This window comes from Pipra filicauda, unplaced genomic scaffold (genome assembly GCF_003945595.2).
Source record: "Pipra filicauda isolate LSUMZ 115617 unplaced genomic scaffold, ASM394559v2 scaffold43_size3849885_pilon, whole genome shotgun sequence".
In the NCBI taxonomy this organism is placed as follows: Eukaryota; Metazoa; Chordata; class Aves; order Passeriformes; family Pipridae; genus Pipra; species Pipra filicauda.
Window position 1 is genome coordinate 2,469,969 of NW_024104576.1, and position 15,265 is coordinate 2,485,233.

Here is a 15,265-nt window from a genome sequence, read left to right on the forward strand (position 1 = left end):
TTAACACTTCAGATTTAAAATAAAAACATTACACCATTGAATCTATGTAGATTTGGAGATAAAATGATCTGAGACTCCCCAATTATTATTATGTAAGTAAGCTTACTAGTAATACTTCTACCTGCTTTCTAAACTGTGTGACACAGCTGTGGGGTTTTGATCAAGGCAACTTGCCAGAGAAGTGGTCGTCTTTAATTTGTTCTCTCTGTCACAAAGCATTGTGCCAAACAGGACAAATTTAAGACAACTCCTCCTCATGCCTATTAATGAGGTACACTGAGCAGAGCATCCTCCCTTGCTCTCTCCCTCCCTCAAGTGCCTTCCCAGTCAAACATTAAACCTTAATAACTCTCCTTGGGTAAAAAATAGATGGTCTATCAACCATAACAAATTACACAGCAAAGGGGAGCAGAACAACTGCTGGATTTATCCAAGCTTTGCCTGAATATCTGTAGTATATCAAGTGGCAAATCTCAGGTTCCTACTTCACTCTGGCAATTACCCTATTAACAATTCTTTTTTAAATGAAGATTTAAAAAAAAAACCAACCAAACCCACCAAATATGTATTCTAAATGGCTGAGCCAATATGATTTTATAGATATGGTGACATCCAACCCTATGGATATATAAACAAGCTACTCTCTCAGTGTGAAAAAGTTGTCCTACCTATGAGACAACAGAAGAATTCATGGAGAAATGCCATGGGCTACAGTTTTGTTTGATTTTTAAGAAGTCAGAACTTCACTTTTCAGGTCAGAAAAAAATTAACTAAGAAACTTGATGTAGTAAATTAGTTTGTTGTTTCTCAATTTCAAGCTATATTTTGACATTTCAGGATGAAAAAAGACACTGCTACTTCTGACTTTTCCTTGGTGTCCATGAAAGCAGTGCCTGAGGAATCATATCTGCAGTGAATCCTTCTCCATGGCAGTGACACAGAGAGGTCAGTTCTGATTTAAACCTGTTGTCTCCTAAAGGTATGCCTTCTTCTAGTAAAACATGCAAATAAAGTGGTAGTTTCTGCTTTTACTACTGATGAATAATCTGGTCATGGGAGTAAATGATCTAGTTTAAAGAAACCATAGCTAAAATATTTACAGCTATATTCCACCCATTTAAAGTTGGAATTTTGTTGACTTCATCAGTCCAAAATCTTATATTCAGGTCTGGAACTGAAGCAATTGGGTTTTTTAGTTTGTAAAAGTGAGTTTCATCCAAGAATATTCTAACTCAAGCTAGAATAAAACACCCTCATCTTAGTACAGCACTACGGTGCAACTCAGAGAAAAAAGTTTCACACTTTCTGAAGACACAATGAACTAATATATCTTTTTTTTTTTTTACAATTTTATACAAAGATAAGACTACTGTGGGGAATTACTGGATTATATTAATAAAATCTATCTCTCATATCCTTTCTGACTGGCAGCAACCATTTTTGGAACTGAGTGTGTGTCAGTCTGCTGTTCTTCAAGGATTTTCTAGCTTCTCTTTGCATTTAAGATAACTTCAGACGAAATCAGAATAAATTATATTTCTCTTATAAATTTTCTTCATGTTTGAATACTGCCAACAGCGCAATTTGAATTAATCTATCGTAATTTAAAGCCTGCTTCTGATGACTTTTGACAGTTTCATACTCCAGAAGCAGCTACAGTAAAACTAACAGGAATATATTTAGGTTTTTACTTTATTTGTTTTACGTAAAGCATAATTTGACCTTTAAATATTTACTAGTTTCAGCAGATAATTGCAATATAATTTTAAGGTGTACTAACCATTATGCTGTGTGGATTTTTTGTGCTAGGTTTTTTGGGGCTGTTTGTTTGTTTGTTTGTTTGTTTTTTATATTTGAGTTTACTTCATTAGGAAGTTGATATCACTGCTTCAGAAACATGTTGTATTGCTCCCTTTAAAATATCTTCTCTCAGAAATGGATTTTTTCTCTCCCTCTAGAAATTACTTAGCATCCTATATATACATAAAAAATTACCCTTCTTAGCAGAACCTGCTAATAATGACCTTCATATTTTCCAAAAGCACAAAAGTCAGGCCACTGCACTGAATAGAGCATAAGTGTTACTTTTAAATGAAGTCCTGCTAAAAATAAACCAGACATTGATTTATAAAAGCTTATAACAATGTAGAACAGTGAGACATTTTAGATGGCAATATACACAGGAATGGTGGTTGAACTGCACATACCCTATTGCTAGAAGCAAATATCACAAGCTGCTCATGACAGATTTTTAATTAACATATATTACCTCCTCCAAATAGATGCTGTAAAACAAAACACCTTCTCTGACTTAGGGAGTACTGCCAATATGCTTCAGCTGAGGATCTGTCCCTCAGACCTGCAAGCTGCACTCTGGGTTTCATAAAAGCATTTTGTGCCTTAGCAAGCAGATCTAGTCACACAGTCTGCCTAATTTGGCTCCACAGAGGCCTGGTTTCCTTAATCCACCATGGGTATACATAAATGGTTCCATTTATATACTAATGAACAATAATAATGGGGGGCCATACACACACCCAAGATAAACAGACCTACCAATGCAATACAGAGCCTTATATCCTAAAATATATTTATTTCACTGGAACAAAGTCAATACCAAGTGGGTAAGAACTCAGGCTTTCCAAGCTCCCATAAAGCAGCACAGGCTCACACTTGGGCAACTGTTTACCCATTTTCTTATGCGCTTCCCTGCCCCTTTCAGATGACACATTCCCCAGGAAGTACATTTGCCAGCTCTGTAAAACCAGCATCTCACACGCTAAATCCTCAAAGTCCCTGCATGAAGCAATTAATTATTAATAAACCCTGCAGACCAACCTGCAGCATTCATCACGTGCCTTACCATTTCTGCACTCTGCAAGTACAGTCAAGGATCATTTACAGGCAGAAGGTGGAAATTCCTCCTTCTCCATCATCAGAATTTCTTGAACCCCCACTCCATGTCTGACACAGAAACTCTGACTCAGAGAAGGTTTTTGCCAGCCTACCAGGATAAACAGTTGTTCCTTTGGAGCCCTTCTATCAGACAGACCAGAAGGTAATGGAAGCAAAGAAAAAGACCTTCTGGAAGTGGTCGAACTTCCAAAGTTTCAGAGAATTTGGAGTCTTTAATACATGATTTCTATTTCAGGGAAAGTTTGAGAGTATTTACAACAAGAAGGTTCTTTATTAAGCTTTGCAGGTCCATCATGCTGTCCTATAATTCTCTGTAGCCTCATCTTCTGCAGAGCAAGAGGTATGGTGTGTACTGTAAAGCCACTGCAGAGTGTAAAATACGACCAGATCTAGGCTATAGTTTTGAAGTATAAAGTGTGATGGGTGTTTGCTGATGTCACAATGTCAGGAAAACTTCTCATGGCCATAAATACATGAGGAAAGGAGTGGATTCATTCAACAAAGCATCAGGGATGTACTATCCTTCATGTAGCTTCATCCATTCATGAGGATTCTGCCAGCACAAGTATAGTTTCATTTGTGAAATACATGCAGCTTCTGTCATTTGCTAGTGTAGATGAAAGTAATGCTGTGAGAATTAGCCCTCCCATAATCCAGGCAAATTAACTAGCATCTTTGCCTTTCTTTTTCCTGTTTAATAGGGGATGTGTGTGTTAAAAATAGATTACTGAAATACTTAGCTCCTTAGTAAGTAGTAGAATTCAGTTCAATGTGCCTGGCAGGGCTGTAACATTAGCATGTCTAATGAGATGGGCACAACATGAAACTCCAATGGCACACTATAAAATAGATCTGAAGGCAGGTACATAAACATCCATGGTTATGCTAGCGTTTTTGTTTTCTTCTATGCTCATGATATTTACCTTTATGTTGTGAAGCCATCTATGAATACATGAACTGGACTCAAACAGAAGATGTGCTCCAGATGTGCACACTAAATGCTCCAATTGATAGTGAGCAGGCCACGGAACAAATTGGAACTGAGTCCAAGTTACACTCTAGATATGCACATAGTATGGATTTTGAGTTCTCAGGAACAACTGTTTCACTCTACAAATTTAGTCCTACTTTTTCCTTTCTATTTGCCAATATTATACAAGCTTAACTTGGAAGCTCTGCCTAGGTTCCCCAAAAATACACTCCAGCAGCAGACGACAGAAAGGCCCTAGCCAATAGCAATCCTTCAGTGTCAAACTACATGCCTAGTGAAAGCAAAGACCAAACTGTATCTAGTCTGATGTTAAAATCTGAAACTGTATATTATTTAGGTGTGGAGGCATCCTCAAGACACAATGTCATTCACACCCATTAAATGTCATTTGCAAATAATGTTTACCCAACTGAAAAGCACTGTGTTATTGTTCTGAATAAAATACCAGCAGTCTGGCTAGGAAATTGTACTGGCTAAGAGACTGCCAAAAACCTCTAGTCTCACTAATTTTCAGCTACACTAATAACATTAAACTAATAACTTCTGGCTCCATTCTCATTTACCAAATTTAACAAGTTTGCTCTCTTTTTCTGACGCTTCTAGTGCCACCTGGTACCTACCTTCTCCAACTTTCTGTACACCATCACTGATGACTGAAAATACATGATACCCATTAAATAAGTTCATCTCTTGGTCTCAGTGTTACACATTCATCAAGGAGTAAGAGAAAGGAAACTTCTAGGAAGTTAGAGCTCAGATCTAACACTGACACTATAAGCACTTCTCATCATTGCAGGATGACAGGAGATGATCACAGCAGTGCTGGGTCACATTACATCACTTTCATCTATATTCATCTACAAAGCCAACCTGAAAAGAGAGGGGCTTGAACTAAACTAAAAGCAGTTCTTACCCCAGCGCCTGAAATAGCAACAGTGTTCTGGACACATCTGCATAGCACATTTTAGCATTTACAATATACGATTCCAGATTTGCACAAAAAGTAGCAGCACAACTGGAGAGCAGTCCTCAAAATTTAAGATATCTGCATGCAACTTTCAGAGGTTACTACAGTGAGGAACAAAAATCCTCAGGAACAATTATTTCTGCTGTAGTAATTAACACCTTGAGACATGCAGCTCTCTTCTGCCCCTGAATATTTGCACAGAAAAACTACCAATTCTACCAACAGTAAGTAATTACCACACTTCTATAGGCCAGGAGCTTGCCAAATTCAAGTTGTCAATACTTGTCCTTAATGAAGTAGTTTGGACAGACAAGGCTTTTCTAAACTAACATAAGGGTGCAAAAGCTTGTAAATGGCCTCTTAAAAGGCTTCCTATGACTTTCTCTTTTTTATTTATTTAAAAAATTTCACAAATAGATAAAATAACTGAAAAGGGGAAAAAAATTAAAAACTTGGATTGCTGTAACTGCTGCTTCTGCCTTTCCTCTTTTCATAGCGTTATACTCTTGCAACCCTCCATTATGGCTTTTTCTAATTTGGGCCTTAAACTTGCAACACGCTCCCCTCAGAGTCCTGTGGAAGACTGTGTGGTTGTACACACATGAAACAGGCTGTGCAACAGGACCTCGTGGTGAGACAGTGACTTGTTTTGTGTGTGCACCATGCCCAGCGCAACCAGGTCCTAACACCACATCGCTCCTTGGCACGGGAGCTGTACAGAGGATAGACTAAACAGAACTCCACGAGGTGAGGGTGAAGCGATGCTGTTTATGGGCAGTGGCGGCAACCACAGAGATAACACCGACGACAGGGAGGAGAGAGAACCGGGATTACCTGCTGTGCCTGCTGCAGCAGCTCCATTCGCTCGTGCAAGATCTGGCTGTCAAACTCACGGCTCTGCCTCAGGATCTGCCGCCGCACCTTCTCCACTGCAGCTCGCAAATCCTCCCTCTGGGCTTCTGTCAGAGACTCGCTCGCCCGCCTTCCTGGATCCTGCTGCAGGGCATTATACAGCGTGGCTTCCAGCTCCTGGATTTTCTAATGTAACCCAAATCACACACAGACAGGCTGACGTTTGAATCCAGCAAGCAAACGACCCACCAACAGCTAGAGAAGAAGGCCAGCAAGCAAAGCTTTAGGCAATAGGGAAGGACAGACACAGACAGGTGGACAGAAAGCGGCAGTCGTGAGCAGTGAGGAGCATTCCACACAGAGTGCACGCAGCCTCCTGGCACTGATTTACACCCAAGCAATGGTTTTCATTCTAGTAAATGATTGATTCGTCTGTTTAAGAAAGATTGAGATGATAGGTCTGCACTCAACACCTGATAAAACTCCAAATCCTCATGCTGAACATAACAAATTCAATGCAAACTAACAGATTTCCTTCTACTGCAACTGAATTGTTAAGCCAACCTACGAAATAAAAAGACCACATGAAAAACTGTGAATAGAAATCTCACTCTCTCTCTCTCTCTGGCCCTACTATCCTGACATTTATGGCCCCAGGTCTATGTCAGTGGCTTAGTTTCAAGTTGCCATAAGCAATGGAGAGAGGAACACTAGTATACTTGTATATACTAATCCCTCATCCATCTCTTGCTGTTTGCCAGATTCCTAACATGATTCTCATGCACTGGCCAAAACTGCAGTACTTTGCAAAGCAGAAAATACAGGAGAACTTCACATTCACATGGAGAACCTTATTCCCAAGAGGAAAGAAGGGAATCATGGCAGTGTTTCCCTGATTACTGGGGTTAGTATGATCCTATTAAAAACCAGCATTCAGACTGACAATATTTGGATCAAGAGCATCTGACCACATCCCTTTAGCCCTCACGACACCTTTGTGAGGTAGGTAATTCCATCCATATTAGTGATGCATAAACAGCTGCACAGAGAGGTTAAATGGCTTGCCCAAGGTCACAGTGCTAGAAATAGAGCCTGCTTGCTTTTATCTCTGTTATCTGCTCTGAGCACTAGACCTTGCTTCTTTTCTGAAAACATTTTCCCCGTAAAAAACATTTACCATGTATAAATAATGCTTCAGAACATTGTATATTGATTTGCTGAAGTCTCACAACTAACAAAGTTGGGTATGCAGTTTTATCAATTCTTAGATAATTCCTAATTGTTGCTCAGCCTGAGAAAAGGCAAACTTGCAGCTTCCCTTTTGAAAACTAGGAAGGGTAAGGTTGGATGGGACCACGCAGAAAGGAATCCCATAGGAAGAACAGGCATTCCTGATTTAGGATCGGTTAGCAGCAGTAATACTTACAAATGCTTCAGGAAAAGAAATATTAGAAAAGTAATTTCTGGTGTATTCTACTAGTCACAGTTTTTTGCATACATAAACAAGCTCTTCTCATTCGAGATGTACTAACAAGATGTTTATATATCATAGAATAAAAAATGCAATGCAAAACCATTACACTTGTAAGTACTATAACCCGTTTCCTAAGTTTTCATTTAAGTAATAGTTGATTTCTAGTCTGGTAGAAAAAGAGATATAAAGAAAAAAAGAACCCTATTTATAATTAAAAGAAACAAAAACAAAAGCCCTCCATTTTAACAAATCTGTTCAAACAGAAAAATTTAATGACTGTTCTTTTCCTACCATGTAAGCCTGGTCCAGAGCTTGCTTCCTGTAGTCGAGTTCTTCCTCTAAATAACCCTTCTGTTTACTGAACAGGTCCTGAGCAATAATAAAAACAAGGGAGTGTTTGTTCTTTATCCTAATTCATGAAGAATCATAAATGCTATCATTTTTACACAAGTTTTCCATTTGAAAGCAAATGAAAACCTACAGCAAATGACCACATTCATCCTAAGGATAACTGGAATATCAAATTAACAATATTAGCACTTCAAATACGTGTATTATATTAACAAGTTGTACCTAGAAATTATTGACCTCTACACCAGTGTACAAACCTGCCTGGACCTGACAGAAGTGCACAGACCAGCAAGAGGTGAATGGGGATGTGCATGCATGTGATCAATAGCCATAACTTGCACAGGGCAGGACAAGGCAGAGAAAAGAGAAACACAAGTGAGGGCACTTTATGGCTTTTCTGAAAATGTCCCATGCATATCCTTAAGGAAATCATGGGGCAAACCCTAATTTCTGTTGTCTAGCCTGTTCTTCTTGGGAGGAAACATGAACATGCAGGTCTGCAGCTGGGTTCTGCAGCACCATTCTGTGCTGTGCTACTGAAGCAGAAGTAACAACTCGGTCTTCAAGCCAATTTGAAATGGGTAAAGTGATGCCCAGAGAGGTTGAGTGACTAGCTGAAGAGCTGAGAAGTTTTCAAGATGCCTAGGATTTACAGGAATTTTTTACTTTTGTTTTTAAAAATCAAGCTACTCAACTTCCACAGTTATTTCATATATATAAAAATATAAATTCCAAAGACTGGGATTTCAGTGGAACTCGGTATCCAAAAGCATGATGTTGCAAGCAAGTTGTGGACATTTAAATGGTTGTCTGAATAGTCAAGCCTTTAGAGTGTTTTGGATCATGGACTCATAGGATAGTTTGGGTTGGAAGGGACCTCAAAGACCCTCTCATTCCAACCCTCACGCCATGGGCAGGGACACCTTCCCCTAGACCAGGTTGGGTGATAGTAATTAGGACATAAAACAGTTATTCAATTTTATTAGCTTTTCTTTCGAGACATGTTTTCACACTCAAAAAAATTAGTAGTAGACCAGAAAGCAGAGAAGCCCTTTGACTGAATTCAACATTTTCCATCATTCTTTTTTCTATTCAACAATTTTTTTAATTTCCTCAACATATAGAATAAATGCCAAATTAAATACATAGGGTTCTTCAGATGATTAACTGCAGCCTTTACTAAAAGTATCAAAAAAATCAAACATTGCTGGTCCAGTTAGTTTTATTGGATATGGGATTGCCCCAAAGTCACTTATTTGGCCAAATTTTGCCTTTACACATATATGTGGACTTCTGACAACTTTGCTGTCAGCTGTCAGCATAGCACTGACACTGAGTTTGCCTAAGCATGAACCATGATGATGAATCCTCAGTCCAAACATCTACTTTAAAACAAATCCATTCTAATCACCAAATTAATGCTTTGGAGGGGCTCAGAGCATAAAGTGACTACAGATGACCTCCCACATGTTAAGAGCAACCCAGAACTGGTGACAGTAGAAACATATAAGACCAATATTAAAGGACTCAGAGGAATAAGGTGCTATTTGTTCTCTGTATAAGAAGCATAATATTTATTATTAATTTGTTTTGTAAACTTGCAGTTCTTTTAATTACCTATTAATAAATACTGAAGGAAAAGCCAAAGTCTAAGAAAGGTCTTGATCTTAGGGCTGGAATTTGATTACACACAGATGGGCATCTATAGTTATGATACCCATTTTAGAATATGTTGCTTCAGCTACTGGTCCAGAAGGGCAGGGATCTCCACCAAGTCCCATAGGACATATTTGTCAGCCCCTTGTGGACATCTCCAGAACTCTGAAGAATATAATGTGGCATTAGACGCCATCCTTATGCAACTGAATCCCACCTTGACTACCCAAGTGGCATCATTTTCTGATGGGGATGGATTACAGCAACAGCTGTACAAGATGCAATACCATCATGAACTGCATAGTAAAGGACAGGCCTGGTCCTGACATGCTTACAGGTGTCTGACACCAGAGAACTAGACTGACTTGCCTGAGACTATAGAGAGGGTCAGCTCAGCTCAGTTGAGTTCACCACCAGATCCCAGAAAAGCAACGCAGCTGTCCTGATCAAAAAGGTATGGTAAAAGCTGCCCACAAAAAGTAAGAGGGAAGGAAACAAGAATAGGACCTCAAATCCTTAACATGGATTCCAAAGATGACTAAACAAGTGCTCAGTCCTTCTGAAAGCATCATGTTAGAATGTTATTTCTCAACTCATTTCATGATTGAGTCAATCATTAGTGATGCAGATTCTCAGATTGCTGTGCTAAACAAATAGATGCAAGGGATACCCAAAGTAAGAGTTAAAAACATCACAGATAGTAAGTGGGAAGATAATAAACCAAGTTATATAGAAATTATGTTTTTCCAATTCTTTTTACAAAAGAACTTAATATTTGAGGGCACTTTCCCTTCCCAAAACTTTTGCATTTTTCCATAACAAGAGTTAAAAAATAAAGAAATACTAAATTTGGGAAGGATCATGTCTACATTACATTACAATCAGCATGAAAGGCTACACTCAACAGAGCACTTCCTTTTTGTTTGTGGCTCAAAGACACACTTCTTCAGTGGCCTGGGCAAATCACTTAATCTCCCTGTCTCATTGTCCCATTCTTTAGGATGAATGTAATGCTAATTGTTTATCTACCAGTAAAAGGTGTGGTGAGGATTAATCAGTGTTTGGAAAACCATTTGAAGATGCCAAGCACAGTATGCATGGTAAACCAATAAAAATTAACACCTTCTAAAATTCTTTGTTCAACATATGGAAAAATAAGGTCAGTTTGTCCTGCAAGACAGAATTGCTTTTGAGAAAACATTCTGTCTTTAGGCATGAAGACCATGGGACAAGAAAGGTCATCTGGGGTAAGAGGTCTTGACAACTTGTCCAGAAGCTGAGTACCAGAGAGCAAAGAAATACCCTTGACAATTCTAGCAACATGACCTCAAGATTCAAAAGACAATGCTGTTGCCAGACAAATTAATACACAGAGAAAGCACAGACAATTTCACACTGTTTGGTCAATATGCTCTGTTATTATGCATTTGTGCCCTAATTTGTATATAATATGCTATTTTTGTTCTATATAGATTTGACATTTCCCTCTCACCCCAAAGAATAAAAGCAATAGATTGTTCTAGAAACCTCTTGCCTATTTTACCATGAAGCAATCTCTGTTAAGCAGAGAAAGGCAGTAAATCAACCTGGGATGAAGTTTATACACATTCCCTCGAAACGAGTTTTAGCTAAATGAATTATACTTTTAGCTACTGTTCCTTACCTTTTCATTCTCCAGGTCTAACATCTTCTGTGTCAGTGCAGCTTCTGTCCCCTCTATCTGTTTCAACCACTACAAGAACATAGCAGTGTGAAGGGGAAAAAACAGAAAATGAAAGAAAATAGAGCTTTTGCAAAAGTTGGTACCAAACAGTTTTCAAGCTTGTTGCCAACACTTCCAGGCACATGCTATGTATTCACTTCAAAGTTCCACATGAATAAACAGGTTGTGAGAACACAGGCAGAATGGAAGACTGCAAGAACATACTAAGGACTAGCAAATGGAGGTTCTTTCCTACAGTAAATCAATTTTTTTTTTCCCCCAGTAAAGTTCAAGATACAAAATAGACTTGGGTCAAAATGCAAAATCAATCTGCTTCTTACGTGATATACCAACAAGCACAATGCTTGTTGGCCCGATTTGCAAAACCATCATATGACTTCAGGCATCCACTCCTTCATTTTTTTCAGAGGGCAATTTAAACAAAAGACAAGGTGGAAAATTCAATCCTTGATTTTGCACAGTTTGCTGCACTTTTCATGGGAAGAGGCTCACTTCTAGTAAATCAGTAATGTAGAGGGAAAAGCAAAACAAACAGACAGACAGACAGACAGATGGAGGTTCTTGTAATTGCTACAATGAATCCCTCACCATTCTGGTGACCAAAAAACCAATAACGATTAAGAAGAATGGCATTCTTTGCTTTCTAAAGAAAAAAATCACATATTATAGTAGCTAAATGCATGGATACAAGTTTCTTGCTTAATCACTCACCATCATTAGGATTATATTAATATTTCACATTTAAGTTTATTGGAATGCATGGGTAAGCTCAGTTCTGAATTAATTGTTTTATTTCATTTCCCTACTGGTCTACAATAAGGATCAATGACTAGCTTACAGAGAGCACAGTTTAGACTAACGCTTCCTTTTATAGCACCAGCTCCCATTAAAACCAGATGTAACTTTGCCATTGATAATTATCACTTTCCTCAAATGCCTTGCTTACTAACATTGGACTACTCATATTTGCTTCAATTCTTTTAGTAAGCATTGCACATCACCTTTTTTAATTTAGAGTTTTGGTGAATCCAAAGGCTCAGACTCAAAGGAATTAATGACACACCAGGTTTTTTCCCCAAAGATTTAGATACGAAATTTCAAACATAAGTTTACAAATACACAAAATGTAAATTCAGTATTTCATCATTTTGGATCTTCCACTTTTTAAGAGACCGGTGAATAAGAAAGGGAAAATTGTTTTACCTACTTAACTTTCTACAGGAAAAAAAAAATGAACAGGAACGTTATATTCCCCAGAGATTCTATTTTCACCATCTTTGTTTTCTTCATTTTGAAGGTGACAAGCTGAAGATATTCCTAAGGGAAGCCTCACCTCTGATATTCAGCAAGACCGTGAGCATTCTGAACCCTTGAAATGGGCATCTCTCACAGCTACCCTCAATCAAGTGAAGGGCTATTTGCAAAAATTAGAGGTCTCATTTTTTTGAAGGTATGAATGATATGCAAAACTAAATGTTGGTTCTGACCTTCCTATGCCTGTAAGCCTTTCTGGAACCAAGGGAGACATTTAGGAGTCTCTATCTTAACCTTTTATACTGAGGTTCTTCCCATTTCATTTTTGGATTTAAAGGGCTAAAATCATCCCCTTTCCTTTTAATGCCACAATGAAAAATATATGGATTTTAGAACTTTTCCTCATTTTTACTTTGCTTATAGCAATCACTCACTCAAATTAATGATTTTTAAATTACCTAATGTAGATTATCTACTTCAAGATATTTAGATAAGTAGATTATCAAAATTATACCAAATAAAGTAATTATTGCAAAATGCTCGAATTTTAATTTCAAAGCTCTGATTCTGAATTTCAAGAATGCATCTAGGAAAGACTTAACAAGAACATATGAAAAGGATGGACAGAGGTTTCTTTAGAGAAATATGCAAGTCTTGCTTAGTTCTAAATATCACCCCTATTCATATACAGATTATATTCCCTCTGTAACTGAGAAGAAAAGAACTAGTCATGCAGAAATGAGTGACCTGACCGAACACTTACCTTGCCCAAACTGCTTTTTCTCTATGTCCACTACTTTACAGAGGAAAGGACCACTGACTACTCTGAGCTTTTTCAGTCATCCACAGAAATGAGCCTGAGATGGACCATGGGCACCTCACCAAGGATGTCACAGCAACGTGTTCCCAGAGCACTGAGGACATCGGCACTTCTGAGAATGAAACCTCTTGTGTTAAGTGGCTTTTTAGTACTTCATGGGGAATATCTCTAAAACAGGTCTTTATTTTTAAACTGGGGGGGTTTTGTAAGATTGATTTTACCTCAAGACATCACAATCCCAACATTCATGTAAGGATGAATACATGCACAACTCCAGATGACCCCAACAGAAAAATCATGCTTCCCTGGCATGTGATATCATAGAAGGCATGTTCAATTTTCAGCACAGAAAAACATTTACAGAATTCTACCTTTTCACAGAGGGAAAGCACAGTCCCAGCTTGGATTATTGCAACCTGCTCTTCATTTCTCAAATTCTAAAATACAAAAATATGCATTTTAAATTGGGTCAAAAATTCATCCTTTAACACAAAAAATAACGGTACTTCAAAAAATAAATAATTATAACAATTAGAATTATAGAAATGACCAAAAAAGTATCCCATTATTAAAAGTATTAAAAGTTAAACCAGGAGTGCTTAGTGTCCACTCAATTTCAGTACAATACCTCCCCAACACTTTTGCAACAATTTATTATTTGATGAAAATTAAGTGGTTTCTGTCAGCAATTTTGAATTTTTTTTTCCCTTAGGCCTGTTAATTGGACTATGGCCCTACAGCATGTGAATCTCCCCTTCGTGCACTTTCAGAGCTAGACTTCCCATTAATGAAAACAATGCAAAGATCAAGTACCATAGAAACCTCCATAGAATTTTCAACATAATATGTAAATCTAGAACTTAAAACTAGCATTGTAAAGACCTCAATATCTTAAAGCTACCTATAAACTGGACCCAGGTCCCTGGATGTTTGTGCCACAACTGCATGACCAAGATTTTATTCTATATTTGGCACTGTAGAAGAAGAAAGGGACACAGTTATCCTTGCCTTGCCTTTCTCCCAGAAAATCCACTCCTGGCAGAAAACAGTCTTCACAGTAGTAGGTGCTACTATTACTACTCAAAAGAAAAAACTTTGCCAACAATTTGGTCTGGCTTTCATTTCCGTTTTAAATCTGTTTTTATTTCCTTTTATATCTAGTCTGGGTATTATCTTTTCCCTCTGCCTACTTCAGTGCCTTTTTCTACATCATTCAGTCAAGATCAAATCCTAGCTTCAAAAAATACACTTTTCACTGGTATCAGTTTAACTGAAAGATTTCAAGTTTGTAAAAGCAGTACCTAACCATTCATATGCTTCATACAAATACAAATAGGCATATAAAAATCACCCTCTGTATTTTCTTGGATGTTATTATCTGCTGTGGAGAAAAAAATGCATTAAATTAACCATAAAACTGAAGGTATATTTAAAATTAAAAATTTGTTACCCCATTATCTCCAAGAATATCTAATTTCTTCATGAGTTCAGATATGTTCACATCCTGAAAAAGATGTTCAACACTTATTTTTTTTAAAGTAGGTGAGAAATAGATTATATATGCTACATTTTATGTACTGTTTATTCACTTCTGCATGCAAAAAGAGTACAAATAAGTGAAACATTAGTTTTGTATCACATTACAAAAGTGTTATTAATACTTTCAAAGACAAAACAAAATGTCACTTTTGATTACAGCAAGCAACCTGAATGTCTGTGCATGAGGGCAGAATGTTCCTGCACCACTCACATTTATCATCCTGCTAATGCATGTAGAGGAACGATCAAAACTGATAAACAGGCTTAAAAGAGTGTTTAAAGACAAAAGGTTTAAAAACCATTTTTTTTTGTTTGTTTGGAGTGGAGCATCAACCACATCAACCTACAGAAGTTAAAAGGACAGAGAGCATGAACAAAACAATTGCTAAGAAGGTTCACTGGGTGATTTGCTGTTTGCTTTTTATTTTCGTTGTTAAACAAAAGTATGGAGTTTTGAATCAGCCTTACAGTGCCAGAAGGGAACGTGTGCAGAGGGCTGAACATGCTCCTCCAAACACCATCAGCTCATAACCTTTGTGAGTAGAAAGCTATGTTTCTCTGCCAGTCAGCTCTCAGATCCACAAAAAGAACTGAACAACCCCTCCTTATTAAGGCCCAGCCACTGAAATAAAGAGAAACACTGCTCTGACCAAAAAAAAAAAAAAAAAAAAAAAAAGAGAGAGAGAAAGGAATGTTTTTATTTTGCACTGTGCCAGGGTCCA

General features: G+C 37.7%; 1 protein-coding gene and 1 long non-coding RNA gene across 9 annotated transcripts in view; one reads left to right on the top strand and one right to left on the bottom strand.

Moving 5' to 3' along the window:
• Positions 1-15,265, bottom strand: part of JAKMIP1 (janus kinase and microtubule interacting protein 1) — a 161,565-nt gene that overhangs the window by 20,065 nt on the left and 126,235 nt on the right. For 5 of the 7 annotated variants that reach the window (XM_027736202.2, XM_039385841.1, XM_027736203.2 and 2 more), the window contains 5 exons: positions 14,455-14,508; positions 13,376-13,441; positions 10,871-10,939; positions 7,492-7,569; positions 5,709-5,912 (listed from right to left, as the gene is read on the bottom strand). In XM_027736202.2, the coding sequence (XP_027592003.1) occupies positions 5,709-5,912; positions 7,492-7,569; positions 10,871-10,939; positions 13,376-13,441; positions 14,455-14,508 (471 nt within the window). The remainder of the gene's footprint in view (positions 1-5,708; positions 5,913-7,491; positions 7,570-10,870; positions 10,940-13,375; positions 13,442-14,454; positions 14,509-15,265) is intronic. The other 2 variants (XM_027736209.2, XM_039385843.1) reach the window with 2 other exon arrangements.
• LOC113995779 lies at positions 844-14,561 on the top strand. 2 transcript variants are annotated; one of them, XR_003543537.2, is made up of 3 exons: positions 844-979; positions 12,228-12,380; positions 12,989-14,561. It is a non-coding gene; the product is annotated as an uncharacterized LOC113995779 (long non-coding RNA). The 2 variants fall into 2 exon arrangements; XR_005565214.1 differs by having other exon boundaries at positions 844-945.